General features: G+C 53.0%; 2 protein-coding genes across 2 annotated transcripts; one reads left to right on the top strand and one right to left on the bottom strand.

Annotated features, from left to right (window-relative positions):
- The first annotated feature begins 1,390 nt into the window (after nt 1-1,390).
- On the top strand, nt 1,391-20,992 carry LOC120380270 (zinc finger protein 621-like). Its single transcript, XM_039497823.1, has 5 exons — nt 1,391-1,554; nt 6,783-6,858; nt 11,948-12,074; nt 17,228-17,324; nt 18,975-20,992. The coding sequence occupies exons 2-5, from the start codon at nt 6,835-6,837 to the stop codon at nt 19,075-19,077; spliced, it is 351 nt and encodes a 116-aa protein (XP_039353757.1). The 5' UTR covers nt 1,391-1,554; nt 6,783-6,834; the 3' UTR covers nt 19,078-20,992.
- A 1,794-nt stretch (nt 20,993-22,786) lies between these two features.
- Nucleotides 22,787-25,804, bottom strand: LOC120380269 (adhesion G protein-coupled receptor L4-like). Its single transcript, XM_039497822.1, has 4 exons — nt 25,790-25,804; nt 24,929-25,084; nt 24,012-24,167; nt 22,787-23,256 (listed from the first exon to the last, which is right to left on the bottom strand). Exons 2-4 carry the CDS (start codon nt 25,056-25,058, stop codon nt 23,180-23,182), a joined length of 363 nt encoding a protein of 120 aa, XP_039353756.1. The 5' UTR covers nt 25,059-25,084; nt 25,790-25,804; the 3' UTR covers nt 22,787-23,179.
- Between the last annotated feature and the right edge of the window lie 28 nt (nt 25,805-25,832).

The raw sequence follows: 25,832 nt of genomic DNA, 5'->3' as shown, positions 1-25,832 counted from the left end.
CAAAACTAGCAGCTGTAGTTGAGTTTGGAGAGTTGATCCACTTCTTGAAAGTATGTTTGCTCTGCTCAACTTTCCGTAGTAGTTCCGAAATCGCTCTCTTGTGCCCATCTTCAGTTGGGTACTTTTCAGAAAATGCTGAGTGCTTGTTTTGAAAATGTCTTTCAACGTTACATTTTTTGTTGTTTGCTAATTTCTCGCCACATATCAAGCACACAGGTAAGCCAGTGTCGTTGGCAGTGAAGGCAAAGGAATCTGTCCATGCAGAATTAAACTCTCTATTTTCTTCTGAGATTTTTCTTTTTTGGGATGTATTCATGGTTAGCTTACCGCAGGGGTCGCACACTCAACAAGCCGCCTGCAGGTAAAGGCGAGGGCTATAGACGTGGATGTGACGCATATTTTAATTGACAAATTATAAAACTTTTTAAAAATTCAATGTTAAAGTATCACCTCGAACTCCAAGATAACTGTGCAACAAAATAAACAAAAATAAAATATATAAATAAAAATTAAATTAATAAATAACCGTTATTCTTTTTTTTTCTTTTGTCAAGGCCGAAGGGAGCCACAACAAGGAGGCTGAAGAGCCGCATGCGGCTCCGGAGCCGCGGGTTGCAGACCCCTGTTCTAGATAATACGTAGTCCTGCCATGAGTGCAGGGGACAAACTGCTATCTGTAGGCATTTGTTACATCAGATAGCAGTTTTTCACAACAGCCTCTTCTACAAGCCATTACATTTCAGTAACTGCTCCAGGTAGCACATTCCTACAGGGAGTAGTTTCCTACACTACAGGCATAACCCTCTACCCACCCATGTGGTCAGCCGGTGCAGATGGTTCCCCTCCTTTGGGGTCACTTTTATCCTCTCTTGCCCCCCGGGCTTTCCCCTCGCCCAGTCTCAGGCAGTGCTTGTGCCCCATTATTACCCTAGCTCCTACCCCCTGCCCCTGCTTTCCCCCGCCCCGCTCCTGCCCCCAGCTGGTTGACCCTCTCCGGCATCCAGTTTGCCCCTGCACAGACTGTGCCCATCCCCCCTCCGGTTTGCCCCCTGCGGCCCCAGGCCAGCAAGACCCGGGCCCAGCCCCGGGCAGGGGCAGATGTGCCCGAGCAGCTGGAGGAGCCCGGCCCGGCCCAGCCCGTCGGGCGCCTGCAGCGGCTCTGGGACCGGCCGCCCCGGCCCGGGAGCGGAGCTGGGCCGGGGGGGCAGAAGCACTTTCCTGCCCCGAGGTCTCCCCCTGCCGTGCCCGGCCCGGGAGCTGCTGCGGGCGGAGCGAGCCCCGGGGCGGGGCGCGCTGCAGGCAGCCGGGGGCGCTGCTGCGGGACACAGGAAGGGGCTGGAGCAGGGAGCGGGCGGGGGGCGGCGCTGGGGAGAACAAAGGGCCGAGCGGGGCCGGGGCTGGGCCATTGCAGGGCGCTGCCGCCTCCCTCCCTCCGCTGCGCGCCGGGGCTGAGCCGCTGCTGCTCCCACGGGCGGAGCCGGGGAGACCTTCGCTGCAGCTGGGACTAGCCCCGGGCCCGGCTCTGCCGGCACCAGCTCCGGCCCGGAGACCCAGGTAACCGGGCCGGGCCGGACTGTGACTCTGCGCCGCGTCCCCCCCGCCCCGGGATCTGCTCCCGCGCTGGGACCGCGCCGCCCGCGGGCGGCCCCGGGACAAGGCCGGGGGCTGAGCTGGGAAAAGACGCGGCGGGGCGCGGGGGCTCGGCAGGCGGGGGGGGGGGGGTGACAATATGGCGGGGGCGGAGGGGAAAGGAGGGTGGGGGGCAGAGAGCCCATGTGAGGCGGGGTAGATTTACCCATCTCTGTGCAGCCGGGACATCGCGGGGGGGGGAGAAGAGCGGGTGCCCACACGGGGGGGTGGGTAAAATCCCCTCTGATTTCACCTCTTCCCTCTCCCAGACTGATCAGATCCTCCCGGCTCTGCCCCCGTCGCTCCGGAATTAGCAAACAGGGATGTAAAACCCCGGTCGCTTTCCCGTCTGCTCTCTCCCATGCCTGAGTGTCTCTGTTCTCGGCCACAGCGTTTGCCCCGTTCGCTCCCCAGTGCAGAATTTACAATCCTCAGATTTGGGGGGTTTCCCGCCCATTTTATCTGCAGCAATTTGTCCTTGTTCAGGGGGGAAATTGTTGCCGCGAGTCATTTGCCAAGTAGGAACGGGGTGATGGGTGCAGTTTGGCAGAGCCGTGGGGCACAGCTGCATCTGGGGTGGGAGCCAGCAGCAGGGCATGGAAGGGAGGCTGCCCAGCCCCATTGATTCCCTTTCTCCCCCACCCCAGGCCCCTTCAGCCACTAGCTGCCAGACCCCACTGCCCATCCCCATGGCCTTCTGGCTTCTCCACCCTCCCTGCTCCTATTAAAGCAGCATTGCCCAGGGCTCCCTGCTGCCCCAGTGAATGTCAGGCAAGGGGGACCCGGCTCTTTGTGCTGTTTGTTGTACACTGCAGTATAATCTCCTAATGGGGCAGTCACCTCTGGAGGATCTCCAAGCAGCAGGGTGCAGCATCCCAGACCTTTTCTCCTCCTGCTGTTCCCTGCAGGCCGCCGGCCAGCTTGGTGGGAATTCCGTGGTCGGCCCTCTGGCCGAGTCCCAAAATCTCAATGAGTCCTTGCCAGGGCATTAGAGTCCAGGAAAGAAGCAGTCTACTTCTCTTCACTAGGGCCTTCAGCTCCAGCCCCGGCCCCGGGTCCTTTTAATTCAGCCCTTTGTTCAGGCTCCCAAAGGTAGCCTGTCTCCTTTTGGGAGCTCACACCATTTTACCTGTTGCCAGGGGAACCCAGGCCTGGCCATTACCCCAAGTTCAAACCCAGGGACCCTATACACAGCAGCCATGTGCTGCTCGCTCCAATCCATCACTGCTATTTCCCTGGGCCTCTTCCTATGGGGCCCTTGTATCTGCAGCCCTATCGCAGGGCTACCATCCTCAGGTTCTTCTCACTCACCAGGCCAGGGAAGAGCCCCCTTGCTTTACTCTTCTGGTCCCAGCCACGGACTGACTGATCTGCTGTTCCCCTGCAGCTCCTTTTATCTGAGCCTGCTGGGCTCTGAGTGGCTGCTTCTCTGAGGCCTGTGTAGGCACTAGGCAGGCCCAGAGGATCCTTTGCTGCTTCCTGGGGCAGGATGTAGTAAGATCCTGGGGTCTCCTGTAGGGAGCTGCGAAGGCCAGCTGCATCCCATCACAAATCCCCTTAAACGTTCCCACTTTTCCCTCCAGTTCTTCAATATTGACATAAAGTCCCCCCAGATGTTGGTGTTTTTCGCTTATATTAGGAAATGTTTAGTTTTTGCCCCATTTTCTCCTCAGTTCTAAAATATTCACAGAAAATTCCTGAACATTTTGCCCCATTTTCTCTCTCGTTATCTATGATTTATTATCCCCTGAGATTTTCCCCATCTAATCATCTGATATTAACATCAAATCTCCTCAGATGTCCTTCTCTTAAATCTTTGAATATTGATTGTCCCTTTCTCTCTCTAATTATCAAATATTGATATGAAATCCACTCAGATTTTACCTCTTTACCTTGTATCAACTATTGATATAAAATCTCTCAAACTTTTCCGCTTCCTCTATGTGATAAATTTCTCATATTTGCCCGTTTTCTTTTTAATTACTGAAAACTGATGTCACATTTCAGAATTTGCCATTTCCAGATAATTATGAATTATTAATTTTAAAAAATCCTTTCCAGCTTGTAGGAGTTCCCCCTGTGTTTTTCATGTGTAGTCCCTTCTCCTTTGTTCAAGGGAACCTGTTGCCATTCTCCATAGTGGAGCTTGCAGAGGGGTTACATTCCCCAATGATCAGCTGCCCCCCTCTCATTTGAGAATCATTTGTTTCCCCCTTTGTCTCCATTAAAATCCTCTTGGTTGCTGATCAGAGTGACTTGCCCTGTTTCAGATACACATCCCAGGCAGGGCCTCTCACCATCTGGAAAACGGTGTCTCCCAGCTGCGAACAGGAGAGATGTCCGGACCCTGACTGAATTTCCTTTCCCCTCACGATGCGAGACAAGGGGTTCACTTCCCTCAGGGGGCTGCTCTGTGTGTGGATGGGTCCCTGTTACCCCCGCAGGCATTGCCCAGAGCAGCTGAGACGCTCCATCCTCTTGTACTAACTCCTCACATTTCGATAGCTGCTTTCACCAGAAGGGTCCCCAGAGCCTGTGGTGAACAGTCACCATGAGGGGTCTCTTCCTGCAGTGCTGAGACCCAGCCACTTCTGGGGTGGGTCCATCGCAGCCATTATTAGCCCGTGACAGGGCATGGAAGTTTATTGAATCGTCTGGCTCCTCCATCCCCTCCTGTCTCCTGTTAAAGCAGCATTGCCCAGGGCTGTGTGAATGGCCGGTCGGGGGCAGTGATAACTTTCTCTCCACTGATCAAATACTAATATAAAATCACCACAAATTTTATTTCACTTCCCTTTCAGAACTGTAGGATGTTCAGGGTTTGGAGGGAAAATAGTTGCCCTGAGTCCTTGCCCCAGATGTAGGGAGCAGGGGAGGGGGGAAGGCATGGAACCTCTCCTCCCAGGATGTGTTTAAACAGATTTTGATGTCTTCCCCTCGCCAGTATCAGAGTCACTGCAAGGAAGGAAAAAGAGTGACTCTGGATTAACATGGGAGCCAGTAAAATCCGGGAAGTGGTGTCCTTAGCTGCTGTCACCAGAGGGCTCTGGCTGTTGCTAAGGGAGGTCTCTCTTTACTCAAAGTATCAGGGTTGAGTTTCTTGGGTGCGATGGTGCTGCCTCCCCTGTGATCTGGGAGCCCAGGCTGAGCCGCTGCTGCTCCTCAGCAGGCTCTGTGCTGTGGAGAGACCTTAATTAAAGCCTCCTCCTTGCACAGTCCAGGCGGGTACTTCCTCCAGTGGCAGGAACTAGTCCCCTAAGGCAGCCCCAGGCTCTGCCAACCCTAACTGCTGAGCTGGAGACTCCAGGTGACAGAGAGGGACCGTGGGGATGGTCAGAAAAGTGACTCTGCACAAATGTCACCGGGAGCCTCGGATCTCACAGCCCCTGGGAATCTGCTACTAGTTAATGCACCTGTGGGTGGGATCAGAGAACATAACATAAGAATGGCCATACTGGGTCAGACCAAAGGTACATCCAGCCCAGTATCCTGTCTACCGACCATGACCAATGCCAGGTGTCCCAGAGGGAGTGAACCTAACAGGTAATGATCAAGTGATCTCTCTCCTGCCATCCATCACCTCCCTCTGACAAACAGAGGCTAGGGACATCAATCCTTATGCATCCTGGCTAATAGCCATTAATAGACTTAACCTCCATGAATTTATCTAGTTCTCTTTTAAACCCTGATATAATCCTAGCCTTCACAACCTCCTCAGGCAGGGAGTTCCACAGGTTGACTTTGTGCTGCGTGAAGAAGAACTTCCTTTTATTTGTTTTAAACCTGCTGCCTATTAATTTCATTTGGTGGCCCCTGGTTCTTATATTATGGGAACAAGTAAATAACTTTTCCTTATTCACTTTCTCCATACCACTCATGATTTGATATAGTTCTATCATATCCCCCCTTAGTCTCCTCTTTTCCAAGCTGAAAAGTTCTAGCGTCTTTAATCTCTCCTCATATGGGACCCATTTCAAACCCCTAATCATTTTAATTGCCCTTCTCTGAACCTTTTCTAATGCCAGTATACCTTTTTTGAGATGAGGAGACCACATCTGTACGGAGTATTCAAGATGTGGGCATACCATGGATTTATATAAGGGCAATAAGATATTCTCCGTCTTATTCTCAATCCCTTTTTGAATGATTCCTAACATCCTGTTTGCTTTTTTGACTGCCGCTGCACACTGCGTGGATGTCTTCAGAGAACTATCCACGATGACTCCAAGATCTCTTTCTTGATTAGTTGTAGCTAAATTAGCTCCCATAATAGCACTGAAGCCACCGATCTCCTGCCAGGATCCACTCAATAGCAAAACTGGGGATTGAGGAGGGGAAGAGACTGGCTCCGTGGTGTTCTTCTTTATGTGTCTGGAGTGTGGAGGTGCCAGGCAGGGAAGGGTGGGGGAAGGACAGAGATGGAGGTAGAGACAGTGTGAGTTGGGAGCAGTCAGGAAATTGCAGGGGCCGGGGGGTGGGGGGGAAAGAGATTTTGCCACTTCCCTCTGAAAGACTGTCGCATTTCTCTGTAATTATCAAATATGGATATAAAATCTATGTCGATTTCTCCTTCTTTTCTCTCAAATTATTGACAATTTCTCCATTCAACTTTTGCCCCATTTCTCTCTTAATTCTCCAATGTCAATTTAAAATCTCAGATTTGGTGTGTTTCCTACCCCTTGTATCTGCAGTGCTTTGTCCTTGTTGGTAGGGAATTGTTGCCCTGAGCCATTCCCCAGGTTGGCGTTAAAGGAGCACATGAGGAGAGGGGAGAAGCAAATCTCCCACATGGGGACTGCCCAGCTCCAGGTTACCCAGTCCCAGCTGCTCCCCAACACCATGACCCAACCCTGCTCCCCCCATCCCCACTGTCAGTAATCCCCTGCTGCTACCCCCTCCCTCTTCCAGGGAACCTCCCAGCTCCATCCCCCTTCCTTTCCACTCTTCAAATTGCCCAGTGCTGTCCTGAGCCCTTCCAGCATGTCGAGTTCAGCAACATTCAAACCTCTCAAAAGTAGGAAATCGAAAGCTGTATTGGTATGGTGTAGACATACCCGAAGTGTTTCTCAGTGCAACAGAACCTGAATGAATGGAGAATGTGAAATGGACAAAACCCCTTCTGAAATCGCTCCAACTGCCCTTCTTGTCTGCAGAATAACATCCACATTTTGCTCCGGATCATCCCATCCTCCCAGGGGAAAGGAAATGGTGTCAGTGGAGCTGGTTCAGGTAAGGGATTGTCTGGGAGCTGGTGGTGGGTTCTGGTGGGAGGGAGAGGGGCAGGAAATAGACCAGGTAGAGAAAGGGAGGGGACAGGGTGTGACCATCCTGCTGGAACTAGTTGAATCTGGGGCTTGCTTTCGAGGAACAGACACATGGGGGTTGGGAGTAGGACTTCTCCTGTTTGTGAAACAGGAAATAACCCTCCTGGGAAAACTTCCCAGAATCCCAGTGCTGGAGCCGATACACTTTGTTATTTGCCGCTCCCCCAATCTTTGTGTCATCTGCAAACTTTATCAATGACGACTTTATGTTCTCTTCCAGCTCATTGATAAATAGCACAGGGTCAAGAACTGATCCTTGTGAGATCCCACTAGAAACACACCTACTCAACCATGGTTCCTCACTTACAGTTACATTTTGAAACCTGTCAGCCACAATTTTAATTTATTTCATGTGTGCAATGTTAATTTTGAATTTTTCTGGTTGTTTAATCAAAAGATTGTTCTGTACCAAGTCAAATGCCTTAAAGAAGTCTACGTATATTATATCAGCGTTATTATCTTAATCAGCCAAACATCTAATCTCATCCAAAAATACATGCAGTTAGTTTGCCAGGATCTAAACCTATGTTGATTGGGATTAATTATAGGTTTCAGAGTAGCAGCAGTGTTAGTCTGTATCCGCAAAAAGAACAGGAATATTTGTGGCACCTTAGAGACTAACAAATTTATTTGAGCATAAGCTTTCATGGGCTACAGCTCACTTAATCGGATGCATAGAATGGAACATATAGTAAGGATATATATATATATATATATATATACACACATACAGAGAACATGAAAAGGTGGGAGTTGCCCTACCAACTCTAAGAGGCTAATTAATTAAGATGAGCAATTATCAGCAGGAGAAAAAAAACTTTCATAGTGATAATCAAGATAGACTCATAGACTTTAAGGTCAGAAGGGACCATTATGATCATCTGGTCTGACCTCCTGCGCAATGCAGGCCACAGAATCTTACCCATCCACTTCTATAACAAACCCCTAACCTATGTCTGAGTTATTGAAGTCTTCAGATTGTGGTTTGAAGACCTCAAGCTGCAGAGAATCCTCCAGCAAGTGACCAATGCCCCACGCTGCAGAGGAAGGCGAAAAACCTCCAGGGCCTCTGCCAATCTGCCCTGGAGGAAAATTCCTTCCCGACCCCAAATATGGCGATCAGTTAAACCCTGAGCATGTGGGCAAGACTCACCTGCCAGCACCCAGATGGCCCATTTCAGACAGTTTGACAAGAAGGTATGAGGATACTTAACATGGGGAAATAGATTCAATGTGTGTAACGGCTCAGCCATTCACAGTCTCTCCATTCAAGCCTAAATTGATGGTATCTAGTTTGCATATTAATTCAAGGTCAGCAGTTTCTTGTTGGAGTCTGTTTTTGAAGCTTTTCTGTTGCAAGATTGTCACCTTTAAGTCTGTTACTGAGTGACTAGAGAGGTTGAAGTGTTCTCCTACTGGTTTTTGAATGTTATGATTCCTGATGTCTGATTTGTGTCCATTTATTCTTTTGCTTAGAGACTGTCCAGTTTGGCCAATGTACATGGCAGAGGGGCATTGCTGGCACATGATGGCATATATCACATTGGTAGATGTGCAGGTGAACGAGCCCCTGATGGCGTGGCTGATGTGATTAGGTCCTGTGATGATGTCACTTGAATAGATATGTGGACAGAATTGGCATTGGGCTTTGTTGCAAGAATAGGTTCCTGGGTTAGTGTTTTTGTTCTGTGGTGTGTGGTTGCTGGTGATAAAGGAGGGTAATATAATTACATTTTTTATTAATACAATTATGAGATGCTCCATTATCTTGTCTGGTATCAATGTCAGATGGACAGTCCTATAATTACTTTTCATCTCTTTTTAAACCTTCTAAGTATTGACACAGGACTATTTTTCTTCCATTCTTCTGGAGTTTTCCCAGTGTTCCAAGACCCATTGAGAATCAACTGTAATGGTCCAGCAGCTCCTCAGCCAATTCTTTTAAAACTCCTGAATGCAAGTTATCTGGACCTGCTGATTTTAAATATGTCTAACTTTAGTAGCTACTGTTTAACATCCTCATGAGTTTTTAGTGGAATGTAGAGAGTGTCAGTATCATCATCATGATATTACTATCATCTTGCCTCTTCCCCAGGTACAGAACAGAAGTATTCACTGAACACTTTTGCCTTTTCTGTATTATCACTGATAATTCTATCCTAGTATTTGAGCAATACCATTGTTAGGATTCTTTATGTTAATATATTTACAAGAAAACCCTTCTATTTTCCTTAACTCTGCTGGGCATAGATTTCCCCTTCTGTCCCTTTGCTTCTCTTATGAATTTTCTACCATTCCCAGCTGCTGACTTATATTCTTTCCTGTCCACTTCCCCTTTCCTCCCTTTGGTATCTATTTCTTTTTTATGGTGTGGGTTTGGGATTCCTGCTGGGGTTCCATGTCCTGTATCAGCCTCTGGTGTGTGATAAATGTGAAGAGCTGGCTGTATTTTAAAGAATCCTTATTGAGGTTGCAAGAACAAACAATGCCGATATGTAGAAAGAATAGTAAATATGGCAGGCGACCAGCTTGGTTTAACAGTGAAATCCTTACTGATCTTAAACACAAAAAAGAAGCTTACAAGAAGTGGAAGATTGGACAAATGTCTTGGGAGGAGTATAAAAGTATTGCTCAGACATGCAGGAGTGAAATCAGGAAGGCCAAATCACACTTGGAGTTGCAGATAGCAAGGGATGTTAAGAGTAACAAGAAGGGTTTCTACAGGTATGTTAGCAACAAGAAGGTCAGGGAAAGTGTGGGCTCCTTACTGAATGGGGGAAGCAACCTAGTGACAGAGAATGTGGAAAAAGCTAATGTACTTAATGCTTTTTTTGCCTCTGTCTTTACGAACAAGGTCAGCTCCCAGACTACTGCACGGGGCAATGCAGTATGGGGAGGAGGTGACCAGCCCTCTGTGGAGAAAGAAGTGGTTCGGGACTATTTAGAAAAGCTGGATGAGCACAAGTCCATGGGGCCAGATTCACTGCATCCGAGGGTGCTAAAGGAGTTGGCGGATGTGATTGCAGAGCCACTGGCCATTATCTTTGAAAACTCATGGCGATTGGGGGAGGTCCCGAATGACTGGAAAAAAGCTAATGTAGTGCCCATCTTTAAAAAAGGGAAATAGGAGGATCCGCGGAATTACAGGCCAGTCAGCCTCACCTTAATCCCTGGAAAAATCATGGAGCAGGTCCTCAAGGAATCAATTTTGAAGCACTTAGAGGAGAGGAAAGTGCTCAGGAACAGTCAGCATGGATTCACCAAGGGCAAGTGATGCCTGACTAACCTAATTGCCTTCTAAGATGAGATAACCGGCTCTGTGGATGAGGGGAAAGCAGTGGATGTGTTATTCCTTGATTTTAGCAAAGCTTTTGATACGGTCTCCCACAGTATTCTTGCCAGCAAGTTAAAGAAGTATGGGCTGGATGAATGGACTATAAGGTGGATAGAAAGCTGGCTAGATTGTTGGCTCAATAGGTAGTGATCAATGGCTCTATGTCTAGTTGGCAGACGGTATCAAGCAGAGTTCCCCAAGGGTCGGTTCTGGGGCCGGTTTTGTTCAATATCTTCATTAATGATCTGGAGGATGGTGTGGACTGCACCGTCAGCAAGTTTGCAGATAACACTAAACTGGGAGGAGTGGTTGATACGTTGGAGGGTAGGGATAGGATACAGAGGGACCTAGACAAATAAGAGGATTGGGCCAAAAGAAATCTGATGAGGTTCAATGAGGACAAGTGCATAGTCCTGCACTTAGGACGGAAGAATCCCATGCACTGCTACAGACTAGGGACTGAGTGGCTAGGCAGCAGTTCTGTAGAAAAGGACCTAGGGATTACAATGGACGGGAAGCTGGATATGAGTCAACAGTGTGCCCTTGTTGCCAAGAAGGCTAATGGCATTTTAGGCTTTATAAGTAGGAACATTGCCAGCAGATCGAGGGACGTGATCATTCCCCTCTATTCAGCACTGGTGAGGCCTCATCTGGAGTACTGTGTCCAGTTTTGGGCCCCACACTACAAGAAGGATGTGGAAAAATTGGAAAGAGTCCAGTGGAGGGCAACGAAAATGATTAGGGGGCTGGAGCATATGACTTATGAGAAGAGGTTGAGGGAACTGTAGAAGAGAAGAATGAGGGGGGATTTGATAGCTGCTTTCAACTACCTGAAAGGGGGTTCCAAAGAGGATGGATCTAGGCCAGGGGTAGGCAACCTATGGCACGCATGCTGAAGGCGGCACACGAGCTGATTTTCAGTGGCACTCACACTGCCCGGGTCCTGGCCACCGGTCCAGGGAGCTCTGCATTTTAATTTAATTTTAAATGAAGCTTCTTAAACATTTTGAAAACTTTATTTACTTTCCTTACAACAATAGTTTAGTTCTATATTATAGGCTTTTAGAGAGAGACCTTCATTAAAATGTATTACTGGCACGCGAAACCTTAAATTAGAGTGAATAAATGAAGACTCGGCACACCACTTCTGAAAGGTTGCCGACCCCGTTCTAGACTGTTCTCATTGGTACCAGATGACAGAACAAGGAGTAATGGTCTCAAATTGCAGTGGGGGAGGTTTAGGTTAGATATTAGGAAAAACTTTTTCACTAGGAGGGTGGTGAAGCACTGGAATGGGTTACCTAGGGAGGTGGTGGAATCTCCTTCCTTAGAGGTTTTTAAGATCAGGCTTGACAAAGCCCTGACTGGGATGAATTAGTTGGGGATTGGTCTTGCTTTGAGCAGGGGGTTGGACTAGATGACCTCCTGAGGTCCCTTCCAACCCTGAGATTCTGTAATTCTATGATTCTAAGACCCTTGCTTCCTGTGTGTGCTGGCAGGGACAAAGGGCTCTCTCTTACTCCCCTCACCCTTTTGGCTGCTCTGAGTGGGAAAGGGAGGGACTCTGCTACCGTGTCTCTTCCAGAGCATTCATTTTACTGGTCCTACTGTCCTGTGAATAATGGTGTTGTCACTGAGTGTGCGACTCTTGTTTTTTCAGGGGCTGGTGACCTTTGAGGAGCTGGCTGTGTACTTCACGGAGAGGGAATGGGCTCTGCTAGACACTGCTCAGAGAGCCCTCTACAGGGAGGTCATGCAGGAGAACTATGCCACTGTGGCCTCACTGGGTAAGGATTCCTGTCCCCTGGTTATTAAAAGCTGTGTGGTCCCTACAGAACCCAAGTAGTAATAACTCTAGGCCTTTATTCAGCCTGTAATTTTTGACAGGTTTCCATGCCCCGCTTTTTGCTTCATGTCGTTCCTCGGTGTCATTTCTGGACATGTGTGTATTTGTTGGCCATTTTGAAAAATACATGATTTATTAATTTTAGTTTAATTTATACTTGGATGCATTAAAACTAATGAATAAGTAGAGCTTTCACCTCTTTCTCATTTGGAGGGGAATCTGTGCAGCTGGTACAATTCTAGATACAGTCCAGTAAAGAGGGGAACTACTTGGTGCATGGACAGCGTGACAGTCAGATGAGCCCATCTTTTGATAGGCGAGCATAGGAGGTGCCTCTCAGGAGTCCATGGGTGAAAGGGAAACGGAGCAGTGGGAGGGGAGGGGAAGAGGAGTAGAGATTGCTGGGGTGCCAGCAGGTGGGGAGGGCTGAGAGCAGTGGGAGGAAGGGGGCAGGGTGGGTCAGTAGGAAGAGGAAGAGGTTTTGGGGTTCTGGAGCTGTGGGGGATCTCAGCCCTTTCACACGTGGATTGGTCAGTGGTGCCCTAGCTCCAGCCACTGCTTCAAGCTGTGGGTCAGTTGGGGACGCATGGCCCTGTCTGCAGCTCCCAGCTCCAGTCCCGCCGCAAGCTGTCACAAGCTGCGGGTTGGTTGGGGGTGCACGGCCTGGGCTCCGGCCCCCTCGCAAGCTGCGGATCAGTCGGGGGCACATGGCCCCGGCTCCAGCCCCTGCTACAGGGAGAGGGTCTCAGGGCTGGGGCAAGGGGTTGGGGCACGGGAGAGTGTTCGGAGTGCTGACTCCAGGAGGGAGTTTAGGTGTGGGAGGGGACTCAGCTGGGGGTTGGGGTATGGGAGAGGGTGCAGGCTCTGGGCAGGGCTTACCTCAGGCAGCTCCCTGGAAGAGGTGACATCTCCCTCTGAGTCCTAGGTGAAGGCGCAGCCAGGCGGCTGTGCGTGCTGCCTTGCCTGCAGGTGCTGCCCCCGCACGCTTATGGCATGGGCAGCACACAGAGCCCCCCTGGCCATCCCTGCACCTAGGACCCAGAGGGAGCTGTCCCCACTTCCAGGGAGCTGTGCAGAGCCAGGTAGGGAGCCTGTGTCAATGGGACGCCTGGCAAGCAACCCTACAATATTGGGACAAATAGTGTCCTGATAGTACATCAGTCGGGACGCAGGACAAAGAAATACTGGGCCATCTGGTCATCCTAGGAGTGTGGGTTTACAGAATTCTGTTGTGGGGTGGGGACTTCTGGTCAGGGAGCAAGAAGGAAGTTACTGAAATATGATGTTTGTGGATGGAGAATGGATGGGCCCTACAAAGGGATCCTAGATGACCACTGCGGGGGTGGAATGGGGGAGCAGGAAAGTGTGTGGGTAACCCGCAGTGCAAACGCAGTCGTTACAGGCAAACGGCGGGAGAGCACACATCCACCCAGAAGACCTACTTGGTAGGAGATGGGGAGAAACTGGGGGACAGGTAGGGACTGTTTTTGTGGATAGTGGAGCAGCTGCGGATACAACCGTGCATGGCTCTAAATAAGGGGGTGGGTTATTTCTTTATTACCTCTGAGGGAAATCCCGTGGGGAGTGTGAAAGCAACACCTCTTGACTCTGGTCTACTCTTCTGCCCGTCTAGTCCTCCTGCCGCTGTGCGCAGCCTCTGACTGTCTCCTTTCTCCAGCTCTTGCTCAGGCTTGCGCCCCCCAAATCTGCCCCTTGTGCTGAGGGATGGGGGCAAGAGAAGCTCAGCGTACAGGCAGCAGCAGCTCTGCCTTTCTCCTGGGTGGGTGCACCCCCTCTGCACGTGTTCTTGGGGCCACCCCAGAGTGTGGAGCCTCCTTCCTCCCACCCTCTCAGCACAAGTGCTGCCACGGCTGCCTGTAGGCTCTGGACATGGCAGCCAGTCAGCCGGGGCTCCCCTGGGTGGCACACGGCAGCAGCAGACAGGACTCCCAGAAGGACCTCCTTGAGCCTGACTCGTCTGTAGTCCTGCGATGGTGCACACCCGCCAAGCAGTTAGCTTCCTGTAGACATCAGCCTCCTGCAGACCTGTATTTGCCTTTTAGTTTTTAAAGTTGCTCCCTCTTGGGGATGCAGAACTTGAGGGGTATGGTGTCTATGTATGTGGTGGAGGAGGGTGGTATTACCCAAATATGCAACATCCTCACTCCCAACTCTTTGAAATCCTCCTGTCTGTTATTGTCTGGCTTGGGAGCTCTGTTTCTGACATTTAACTCTTTCTTTAGTGTGGACAGAGGAAATGAACCCAAGCCTGCCCTCCACCGAGCTACATTTCACATTTAGAAAGTCCTTCACTTATTTATTTAAAGACACTTTTCTGCATTTACCTCCTCGAGACCCCACACCACTCCTTACCCCCAGTCTCTGCCTCTTCCCTGCAAGATCCCGCCTCCCACTCACTCATCTCCGCTCCCTTCCTCTCCCCTCCTCCCCCAACAGCTTGCTGGTGCGGATGCAGATAGAGGTAAAAGACAGCTAGCGGGTTGTGGGTTGATCCTGGCAGATGCGGATCGGATACGGATCCACATTTTTGTATCCGTGCAGGGCTCTAGGGACAGGATTGTTACCACAGAGAGGAAGCAGCTTGAAGACAGGTGAATACACAGGCCCTGGAGAAAGCTGTCTCTGCAGTATTGGTAACACATGTAGCTGAGACCCAAGAAACAGATAAAACCATGCAAAGAGTGTGATTTGCAGCTGAGAGAAACAGAGGAGACTTGATGGGGCGCTCCAGGAGAAGGATCAGTTGCTCCAGAAGGTGCGCCAGCTAAAGGGGGATGTGGAAGCAATGAAGCACGTAATCTGGTGGAGGCATAGCTTGTAGACCTCACTGGGGGTTGGAGCAAGGTTTTGGAAGGGGATGGCCTATGTACTGGGGCTTCCTCCCCATCCCTTGTAAGGCAAAGGAGAGAACCTAATTTATGTGCTGCACCTGAGAGGTGATTAACTGATTGCCCGCTGGCCAGAGGAGGGGGACCAGGGCGGGAGGCATTTCTTGGCGGAGAGGAGAAAAGCAGGTAGGGCTGGAGATGGAATATTTTGTGACCCTAAAATGAATTCACTTTGGAAAGTGAAGGAAAGCCTAGTAGGGAGAGAAAATGGATCCAAGATAGAAAAGAAAACTAAAGTAGAAGCAGAATCAGATGATGATACCAGTAAGAAGCAAACTGAGGAAGTAACTAACCTGAACTGTTATAACTAAGATCCCTCACCAAAGCAATGAGAGCAGGTGACGTTAGCCCTGTGAAAGTAGCTGACTGGGTTACAAGATGTGGATCTTGTAGCTGAATGTAAAAACAAAGAGCAGGTCAATAAACTGCTAAAAACTGCAATGCCAGGGAAAGTTTAAAATAAGTTGCCAGTTACGAAAGTAGGTACCTGGAGCGAAGGTGGGTGATGTATAGAGTACCATTGGAACTGAGCAGTGATGAGAGAAGGAAAAGCGTGTGAGAGGACAGAGTGTTAGGAAGTCAACGCCTGTCATCACGTTCGGGGCAGTTCACACTAGTGGGGTGTTATGTCACCGCTAATCCTGCAACCGCGGGTGCCTCCTAATGCTTTGCTGCTGTAGCTCCCAACCTGGGCTGCTGATAGCCAGCCTACCAGCATGCAGGTCACACCCTGAGTCTGTGTGTGTGCACTAGACAGCCCCGGTTCAGCAGTTCTGACCCCAGCAGCCTGTCTACAGCCTCACAGCCCTCTCTGGCTTCTATCAGCCTTGGTTGCAATGATGAAAGTGAGGATTGCTGGGAATTCAATAGATGAAGTATAGCACAACCTCTTGAGAACTCCACATGCTATTTGAGTTAAAATGTGGGTGTAGAAGTTGAAAGGAAAAGTTAAATGCAGTCAAAACGTTTAGTCCTGGGAAAATTAGTTATGGATAAAAAGTCACATGTCCAAAGCTAGATGACCTCCTGAGGTCCCTTCCAACCCTAAGATTCTATGACTCTATGCCACGGCTTGACAAATTTCCGTCTCTCGAATCTTGATGGCACGGATGCTAGATTCGTTGCGGCCGTATTTACACGCCACATTGGCGGTGGACATACCATCTCTCAATAAGTCCAACACAGCCAATTTTTCCTCCAGCATTGGAACACATCGCTGTTTCTTTGGTTGAGCATCAGATGAAGTAGGTGCCTTGTGTTTAGGAGCCATGTTGTACAGTTTGAAAAATACATACTGTCTCTTTAAACAGTAAAGGCACAGTAGAGTCTCACTCAGCGCGGCGAGATGCACACAGTATGAGAGGTACAGGGGGACTGAGTACTGTAGTGGGAACAGCAGATTCGCTTCTCCCATCTCACACTCACTCCGGGGCAGACACAAGACAGCCACTTTTTTAAAAATTTAACACCATTATAAATGCTGGAGGCAAAGCGGGGTTTGGGGTGGAGACTGACAGTTTGCAACCCCCCATGTAATACCCTCATGACCTCCTGAGAGGTAGCAACCCCCAGTTTGAGAACCCCTGTACTAGCAGGAGCATTGTAAGCAAGACACAAGAAGTAATTCTTCTGCTCTACTAGAGGGATGAGGAGGATCGAGTCCCAGCGATGAAAGAAACAAACACAGAGTTGCCTTGATCTTGGATTGGGGTTTACAGGGGTCACCGTAATACCAACAGCAAAGGTTTTTGTCTGGGAATTTCCATATTGGTGGTAAAAAACACAGGGCAAAATCCCCCACAAATGAATGATGGGGTCAAACGTACCTGCAGAGAGAAATTCCTGCACGTCTCTTTGATTCCCTCGAACTCAGCACTGGAGTTAATGCTGGGGACTTGCAGCGATGGGAAGAGAGGAGCAGACGTTAGAGCTTTCACATCAGATTTTCATCTCAACTCACTCCTGCCTGGGGGAAAATCCCCTTCTCTTCCCAGCCCCGCTGGCTGCTCTCTGCGCACATGCCAGTCCTGCGCTGCCAATAGTTTAATATGCGGCTGCTACAAAACTCCCTCCCTTCCTCCCCATCTCACTCTGTCTCTCTCTCCCGTCCATTTACACTCTGCTTTGCCTGTCCCTCCTGCTCCTGTCTCTGAGGATTCTTGACATGTTTCCATCTGCTCTGCAGAGAGACCTGCTGGGTACAGACACCTCTGCCCACTGGGGAGAACCCACCTTTCCACATGCCTTAGCCCCGCTGCGCTGCCGACCAGGAGCTGCCCAAGGTAAGCGCCACCTGAGCCCCCTCTGGCACCCAAACTCCCTCCCAGAGCCTGTATCCCGCTCCCCCTCCCGCACCCCAACCCCTGCCTGAGCCCTGAGCCCCATCCCAGAGCCCGCACCCCCCCCTGCACTCCAACCCCATTCCCCAGGCTTGACCTGGAGTGTGCACCCCCCCACACCCCACCCCCTGCCCCAGCCTGGGGAGAGTGAGTGAGGGTGGGAGAGAGCGAGCGAGAGGGAGAGGGATGGAACAGATGGTGCAGGGGCCTCGGAGGAGGGGCAGGGAAGGGTGTTTGGGTTCGTGTGATTAGACAGTTGGCAGCCCCAGGGAAGAGACACCAAGCCCCTGGCAGCCCTGCTCACCCCTCCCCGGCCTGGCCCCTGCTCCGCTCCCAGAGCCAGACCTGGGCTCGCTGGTGCCTGTGGCTCTGAGACAACCGGAAACACCCCAGTGGATGGACAGGCTGGGCTGGGGGAGGGGAGGGCCTGGAGGCTGAGCTCCCCCTGGCCAGGGCTGAGACCCAGAGGGACCCCATCCATGGGGGGCAGGGGGCTGGCGCAACATCCCAGACCAGTTCCCAGCTCACTGCCCCCTCGGGCAAGACCTCTGCCTGTGTAAACCCCAGGCCCTGCCCAGCCCCCCAGGTGCCTCCTCCATGCCCCCCGTGGCAGGACCCACCTTGGCACAGGGCCGTGTTCCTGTTGGAGGGGACGTAGCCGGCCCGGCACTCACACCAGTAGCTCCCGATGGTGTTGATACACGTGGCCTTGGGGCCGCAGATATCTGGGGTCTTGTTGCACTCGTCAATGTCTGAGAGGGGAAAGCGGGGGAGGGGTCACACACAGCTCGGCTGGGGACGCATGGGGGCGAATGACCATGGAGGCACCTCCCACCCATTGCAGGGGGCGTGGTCTGTCGGTCAGTCTGTCTGCTCCATCTAACCCCCCCCATTCTATTCTCCTTTCTTCCCTGCTATGTGCAGGGCCCCAATCCCTGCAGCAGAACCCCTCCCCCACCCCCCAGATCGGGGGATCCAACCTTTTCCAGACCAGGACCCTGCGATCCCCTCCCTGCACCAGCCCTGACAGAGCGGGGTTAAGGGGGGGCCCGATCAGCCAGTTAAGCTGCAAAGGGGAAGTGACTCAGGCTGCGTGCAGGGCGCTGGCTAGAAGGAAGCTCGCCTGGGAGGGGACAGGTGGGGCTTCTCTACAGCCCGAGGGCTGGGCCCAGTGGTGGGGGCCTGAGGCGAGGGGGGCTAGGAAGCCCCGAGGGAGGGCTAGGAGCCCCGGAGGAAGGGTTTTGCTAGCAGGGATAGGACAGAGGGGTCTGACTTTGAAAGGCTCCCCCAGAATGGGGATCACAGCGTGACCTGGCCGGACGGCCGAGACACGGGGCAGCCACGACTCCGGGAGCTGCAATGGTGGGAGAGAAGAAAGGGGACGCTGAACTGGAGCTAGTCACCAGAAGGGGGTGCTACACTCAGCGTTACAGACCCCAGCCCCATGGGCCCCTCCCCGATCGGGATACACCCAGCCCCGCCCCTCCCCTGGAGCACTAGGAGAAGGGTGGGTGGGCTGCGCCCAGAGGAGTGCAGGGGAATTTGGTGCTGTCCCTTTAAACTAGTTTCTTTGCTCTCTGGTGGTGCTCACAGGGGTCTATGGCAGAAGCCCGCAGGCCCTGCACGGCTGGTAAACGGGTTGTTTGGAAGCCAGCTGGATCCAGGGGATCCCCCTATTCCTAACACTGCGCAGTGAGCAGCAGCCCAACAACGTCCATTCCCAGACCCTGCTGTGACCCCCTGGCCCAGAGCCCCGCGGGGCGAATCCACTGAGCCCTCGGACGGATGATGCCAGCTCGACACTCGCTGCCGATCTGGCCTGTGGAAGCTGAAGCCGGAAGAGACCTGCCCAGCCTGACCCCCAGCATAGCCCCAGCCGGAGTCGCCACCCAGCGGGTCACCAATCCAGCCCCAAACGGAGGGGACTTTACTGCCCTTGCCGGCTCCTGGGACCTTTCACCACTGTGGAGAGTCTGATCTGACAGACGGGCCCTGCCCTGCCCAGGCACAGAGAGCCCTGCCATGATCTAGCCAAACGCTGGAGGGCCGGGCACCCGCCAGGCTGCCAACGCAGGTAGCACCAGCTGCCGGGAAGAGGGGATACACGGGGGATGTCGGGGCTCCATGGTGCAGCGGGGTCACTCACCCCGTGCAGGGAGTGGGGTTTTCTACCTAGGGACCCAGCTTGTACATGTGGAGACGCACTCATTCCGGCCGCTAAGCTCTCCCTGATATTGATCCATAACGCTTCTGCTTCTCACAGAAATCCTTGTGACTAAAATCCACTTCACCTGGACTTCAGCAAACAAGTCAGTCAGCGGGGAGAGTCCAGAGCGCTCACAGATCCTTCCCTTGGGCCGAGTTCCAGCAGCTCTTTCTCAGACTCCCCTTCTCTCTCTTTCCTGTGACAGCGTTTTGCTATTTCCCGCTACGCCCCTTCCCCATGGTCATTATTTGCATAAAGGCAGCACCCAGAGCACTGCACACACACGGCCATAAACAGCTTCTAGACTAAATAGATGAGAGGTGGGAGAGAAAACTGAGGCAGGGAATTGCCCAAGGACACCCAGCAGGAACAGAGCTGGGACTAGAACCCAAGTCTCCTGAGTCTCACACCTGACCCACTAGTCCTGTCTCTTTCAGCTTATTTCCTCCATAGAAGGCCAAGAATGTGTCTCCCCTGCCTCACCATGCAGCTTTTACCCTCTGCTCCCCCTCACTGAGAGGAGCTGTGTCCCCCCTGGCTCACAGCCCGGAGTGCATCAGGGCTGTAAAAAATCCCTTGTTCCTTTGGCAGGAAACTCAACTTTTGCTCCATTGGTAAACCTCTTGGAAGGCAACGTCCCTACGCCATGCCTGTGAGGGGGCTTGTATGTGCCAGCCTCTAGCAAATGCCGCTGAGCCACGGAACAAGGAGAGAGCAAGTTTGTCGTGGTCTAGTGGCTGGTTGCCATAAGCAGATAACAGCCTGCTACAATGACTAGCTAATGGAGTTACTCCCTTAGCTCCAGCAACTGAGCTTAATCCTTTCAGCAGACAGGTCCTGCTGATGACCCAAGCTAGTCGTTTGTGATGCCAGCTGCTGAGGGTTCGGTTAATAGGGCTCCAGAAACTAATGGGCTTTTTGAGCCCAAGCTGTATTAAAGGTTGATCCAACACAGTCCTCAGCCCAGTTTGCTTTGCAAAGACCTGACCTTCCCCCACCTCAAAGCTCTGCTATGAAAGAGCGTCTTGGGCTCTGATTGCAGCTGCAGGTTTGGGGGGATGTTGCAGCTCCTAATCACATCCCCAGTGCCCTACACTGGTGCCTCGGTGGAATTAGGCAGCCTGACAAGATACATGGCAACCTTCAGTCCCCAAGCTCAGTTTCCAATTCGTAAGACAGGCTGGGAGTCAGAACAGACACTTTGCCCGCCTGAGGTGCAGAGCGAGACCTCAGGGTAACCTGGTTAGTTTCAGAGATCCCGGGTCAGCTCAGCGGCCGAGCGCTAACAGCATCGCCAACGCCAAGCAATCAATAAAAGTTCCAAACTGTGAGCCAGGCTGCAAAAAAGTCGTGAGATTGGTTTAAAAATCATGGTATTTTTTTAAAAAAATCCATTTTGGCTTCATTTTGTTTGACTCTGGTTTGGGAGCTGTCGGTCACCCGAGCGTAACGTTTGGCAGTTTTTTCTCTGCCACGTGGGCCAGGCTCTAATTTTGATTTTAGCCAAAAGCGGAATCACATGACTCCGGGAGGTGGGGCTTTAAGGAAACATCATACATTAGCCAGAAGCATCATTTCTTTGCCATGACTATTTCCAGCTCCCGTTGTACCTGTGCAGATCTGAGAAATACTCTTTTGACTCTTCCCAAATCCCCAACTGCATTTACACATGTAACGCCTTGGCATGTTGATGCAGTTCCTGTGGGGCGTTTCGCCACAGATTGTGGCGTTTCGCTGGCACTTGTCAATGTCTGTAAGGGGAGAGCAAGTGCTGGGCCAGGTTGATCTAGGAGCTGGACCTTGGGCACTGGAGTGATGCTGCTGGGGGATAATCCAGGCATCTGACATGCACCGTGGGAGACGGGGCTGGTTAGAGCCAGGAGTTCAGTGACTGAGTCAGCGAACGGGAGCAAGTGGCTATTGTCCAGAATGAGCCGCTCCAGCTAGGAAGGGAAAAGAAGCCCTGCCAGGACACGCGCCTGCTGCTTCCTAAAGCTACTAAGCCGATCTGGCGATGCCCAGTGCCGTGATATCAGTGCAGACGGCAATGCCTGAATGAGCCGTCCGCCCCTGGAGGGGACAAAGGGGGAGCTGCTTTGGAGGAAGGGGACAGAAAATAACACGAGGGCTGGTCTAATGCTTGGATATCAGTCAATAGGGTGACCTCCTCTGCAACCCATGAGCTGCCCTGGGCACCCCCTTGCACACAGGACAGTGCAGAACCAGAGGGGTTCAGAGACAGGCAATGAGAATGATCAGGGTCTGGAAAAATCCTCTATAGAGAGAGATTGAAAAGACTGGGACTGTCACCTTAGCGTGAACGTAAGAGGGGACGTGTTAAGAGTCTATAAATGCCTTACGGGGATAGAGAAGGGAGATGGGGAGCTTCTGTTCTCCCCACCTCATAACACGAGAGCAAGGGCCAGTCAGGGAAGTGAGAAGAGGGGAAATTTGGAACTGAGCCAAGGAAAGGCTGTTTCACGCAATGTGCGATTAGCCTGTGGAACTCCCCACCACAGGAGTCCCTGAGGCCAAGAATTAAGCAAGATTGCAGGAGCGACTGGACATTCCTATGGATGATGAGAACAGCCAGAGGGATCATAGTTAAAGGGCACAAATGTTTAGGAAGAGAGAGAAAACCTCCTGCTGTGGGGCTTCAGCCCATCTGAGTATTAGAGACCAGGAAGTGAGGGCAGATTATCCCCCAGCTGCCACTGCAGGGCTCTTCCACCGTCCTCTGCAGCATCTGCCTTTGGCCCGTTGGAGCCGGGATACCAGGCTAGATGGGCCTCAGTTCTGATCCCGTCTGTACTGTGCAGGTGCCACATTACTTGTGTCTCAGCCTGGCCTACATCATGGCTTTGCCTCTTCAGAGGCTGAGCTGCTCCCGGGGCAGACTGAACCTGTCAGAACCTACTGGCTGCATCCTGCCAAGTGCTGCCTCCTCCGCCCCTCGACCCTGCGACACTCACAGGTTCTCCTGACAGCACCGAGGCGGCTCCGCATTTCCAGAACCTGCTTTATTATGGAAACGACGTACAATCGGGTTCCACCCCTGAAGGCTTCCAAGAGTCCATGCGGGATGGGAATGGAGCTTCCAGCATCCTTATCCATCCCGTCCTGGTGCCATTGGGATGTTCATAGCGGGTAGCACCGTAGCATGTCACACATCCAGCCACAGCACAGCTGCTGTTCCAAAGTGCTTTCCCCAGCCCTAACGCTCTGTCTGCTGGAGAAGGGGGGCCATGCACTGGGTTCTCGGCGGTGCAGCCGGAGCTCTCCCCTCCCTCCGGCACACGGGTGTCCCGCGGCTTCCAAACTCACTCCGAGTTGCAGGGAGCTCTGAGATTGGGTGTCTCTAGGGGCTTAAGTCCATGGGGAAATTGAGGGTAACAGCTCCTGTGGAATCGCTCCCTGTCCGGACACTCTGGTCTGGAATAATCAGTGCGCTTCCAAAGAGAACAGCGATCGCCATCAATTCCCCCCGGGGCCAAGCCCTAAGGATTCTCCACACGGCTCCCGATACCAGCTATCCCCGCACAATCCCCGGGACGCTGGCTGAGATTCCTGCGGCGCTGATTTCTTCTTGTGCCTAGACCCGCCGCAGGGCACTGGCTGGGGTGATCCCACGCGGCCTGGGGCTGGCGCAGGAACGGCTGGGTGAGGTCTCTGCCAGGGGAAGCGTTTGAACCAATGGGCTCCCGAGTTCTCCCAGTGCTACGGGCCCGGTGCTCTGCGCCCCCCAAACGGGGGTGTAATGGGCGGTTTCCATGGGAACAGCCTGCTGGGACTTAACACAAGCTCTAACTACCGGCTGAAGGTCGCAAACAAGGGCCTGGAACGCCCCGGCCCCTTCTCCGGTCAGGCCGCCCTGGCTGCCTAAGGGGGCATAATGGCTCCCTTGGGAAAACCCTCCCATCCAGGGGGCTCCCTGTCAGTGTGGGGCTGGAAAAGGCTCTGCTCCCAGCCCCGAGGGAGGGGGCAGATTGAAGTCGTGGCCGGGGTGCCCTGCGCTGGGGCTATTCCCTGCTCCCCAGGCCCATAGGGGGCAGAGCGCACTGTGCTGTACATGGACTATAAACGAGGCCCCTTCCCAGGCTCAGGGGCACTAGCAGGTTGGATTCTGTGTGCTGGGGATAGCGAGGGCCCCACTTGTCTCCTCGGTGCCCCCCTGCAAACCTAGGGGTTTATTCCCACTCCAAACACCGAGGCAGGGGAGATCCTGCCCCCATGCACTGGGGCAGAGGTTGAGGGTCACGGCTGATCACAGCCCCAGTGAGTGGATCAGGTGTCTTTGCTGAAGCCCTTAGCAGCCTCTGGCGCAGCACAAACAGGCCTGGAATGAGCTCAGGGGTGTGTGTATGGGGGGGAGACGGAGATTGGAGGACAGAGCAGGGTGCGGTGGGGGCCAGAGGAGAGCTCACCCTGGCAGCTGTTCTCACTCGCGTGCATGAACTTGGCTTTCCCAGAGCTGGGCTCGTAGCCATCGACGCAGCTGCAGTAGTAACTCCCAGGCATGTTGATGCAGTTTGCGTGGGGTCCACAGTCTGCCGGGCTCGGGCCCTGACACTTGTCAATATCTGCAGCAGAAGAGGGGACAGTCCTGGCAGGGAGACGTTCCCCATATCACCCCCCCCCAACACCCCTCACTGAGCTGGGTGATGGGACCCAGGCGACCGGGCCCCCAGCAGCTTAACAATCACAGGCCTGATTCTCAGCTACACTCAGGCATCACTAGGCTGCTCTGGCAGCAGAACGGCCACTGGAGAATCCCCCACCCTGCAAAAGGGGCCACCCCAGCTGGTGGGGAGCTGCTCTAGGGGTCCTGCACCCACCCTGCTCCTAGCCCCTGATGTAGGGGCCAAGGCCGGGGCCCAGCACTGCAGCTATTCCCTGCCCCCTAGGACCCATGGGGGAGGGTCGGGGGTGTGGCTGGGGCACCCTGTGCTGTGGCTATTCTCTCCTCACCAGGAGCAGAGCGCACGGTGCTATTTCCATGGCCCAGACACAAGGTCCTTTCCCAGCTCAGGGGGACACGAGGAGCCCAGATGCTGCGTGCTGGGGCCAGCGAGGGTCCCCTCCCCTCTCCCCAGGGCATCTCTGCAGCACAAGGAGTTTGCTCTGTGGATCTGTTAATTCTTTGTCCAAGTGCCAGGCACAGGGGTGAGCCCGGCCCTATGCTCTGTGGGAGCAGGCGAGGGTCACATCTCATCACAGCCTCGCTGACGGCCTCAGGCCACTGCCAAAGCCGGCAGCAGCTCCGCTGCAGCGCAAGGCCTGGAATGAGCATTTGTGTGTGCGAGGGGGGGTCTCAGCAGGTGCGGGCCAGAGGAGAGCTCACCCCGGCAGCTGTTCTCACTCGAGTGCATGAACTTGGCTTTCCCAGGGCTGGGCTCGTAGCCATCGATGCAGTGGCAGTAGTAACTCCCCGGTGCATTGCTGCAGACTGCACTGCGTCCGCAGTGTGGCATGCTCGGCCCCAGACACTCATTAATATCTGTAATGCAAGAGGGGACGCTCTGTACAGTCCTGGCAGGGAGAAGTTCCCCGTATCACTCCCCAGCCCCTGCACTGAGCTGGGTAACAGGACCCAGGTGACCGGGTCCCTGAGCGGTTAATGATTAAGGGCCTGATTCTCAGTTACCCATTTCTGCTGCTAGAATGTCAGAAACAGCCCCCCAAGCCTCCTGTCCAAGGTATGGGGGGTTCGGCCCCACAAACACCCATGTCAGGGGAGAGTGGGGAGGCATCCCTCTGGGGTTCCAGGCTCCCTGTGTATTGTCTGTGTGTGTGTGACAAGCTGCCTCACCTCTGTCCCCCGCTCCTTAAATCCCTGAGAGCGGGGCTGGGGAAGGGGGAGTACAGCCAGAGCTGCCCCATTCTGCTCCCATGGGGTGCCTCTGCCCCGGACACCCAGGGGCTGATTAGGGCCCAGGCTGGGATTCAGACGGGTCAGTGTGATGGGCCCCCCACCCTGTGCCCCATTCACAGAGCCCAACACTCCTGGCTCCTGCTGCTCACTCTGGAGGCCCCGGTTCGATCCCCAGGAGGGCGGCCCTCACCCGAGCTGCTGCCCCCCCCCCCATTCCCCAGCCGGGCTGAGCACCCCCAACAGGCCCGGGAGTCAGTGGAGTTGGCTGCTCCGGCCCTTAATGCCCTGCTCTGTCCCAGCCCCCCCAGGACAACGTGGGAGCCCCGTTACCGTCACAGGTCTCTGTTGGGTCGGTGAAGAAGAAGCGATTCCC

This window comes from Mauremys reevesii, linkage group 13, assembly GCF_016161935.1.
Source record: "Mauremys reevesii isolate NIE-2019 linkage group 13, ASM1616193v1, whole genome shotgun sequence".
NCBI classification, from domain to species: domain Eukaryota; kingdom Metazoa; phylum Chordata; order Testudines; family Geoemydidae; genus Mauremys; species Mauremys reevesii.
This window is presented reverse-complemented; position numbering and strand designations above follow the sequence as displayed.

Bases quoted from the DNA above. Each gene is read 5' to 3' on its own strand.
- LOC120380269 (XM_039497822.1), bottom strand. From the start codon at position 25,058: ATGCCACACTGCGGACGCAGTGCAGTCTGCAGCAATGCACCGGGGAGT. The intron at 24,168-24,928 runs GTGAGCTCTCCT...CTTCTGCTGCAG, and splicing joins GAGTGAGAACAGCTGCCGGG to ATATTGACAAGTGTCAGGGC. The intron at 23,257-24,011 runs GTGAGCTCTCCT...TTCCCCTGGCAG, and splicing joins GAGTGAGAACAGCTGCCAGG to AGACCTCACCCAGCCGTTCC.
- LOC120380270 (XM_039497823.1), top strand. From the start codon at position 6,835: ATGGTGTCAGTGGAGCTGGTTCAG. The intron at 6,859-11,947 runs GTAAGGGATTGT...TTGTTTTTTCAG, and splicing joins TGTCAGTGGAGCTGGTTCAG to GGGCTGGTGACCTTTGAGGA. The intron at 12,075-17,227 runs GTAAGGATTCCT...TCTGCTCTGCAG, and splicing joins TGCCACTGTGGCCTCACTGG to AGAGACCTGCTGGGTACAGA.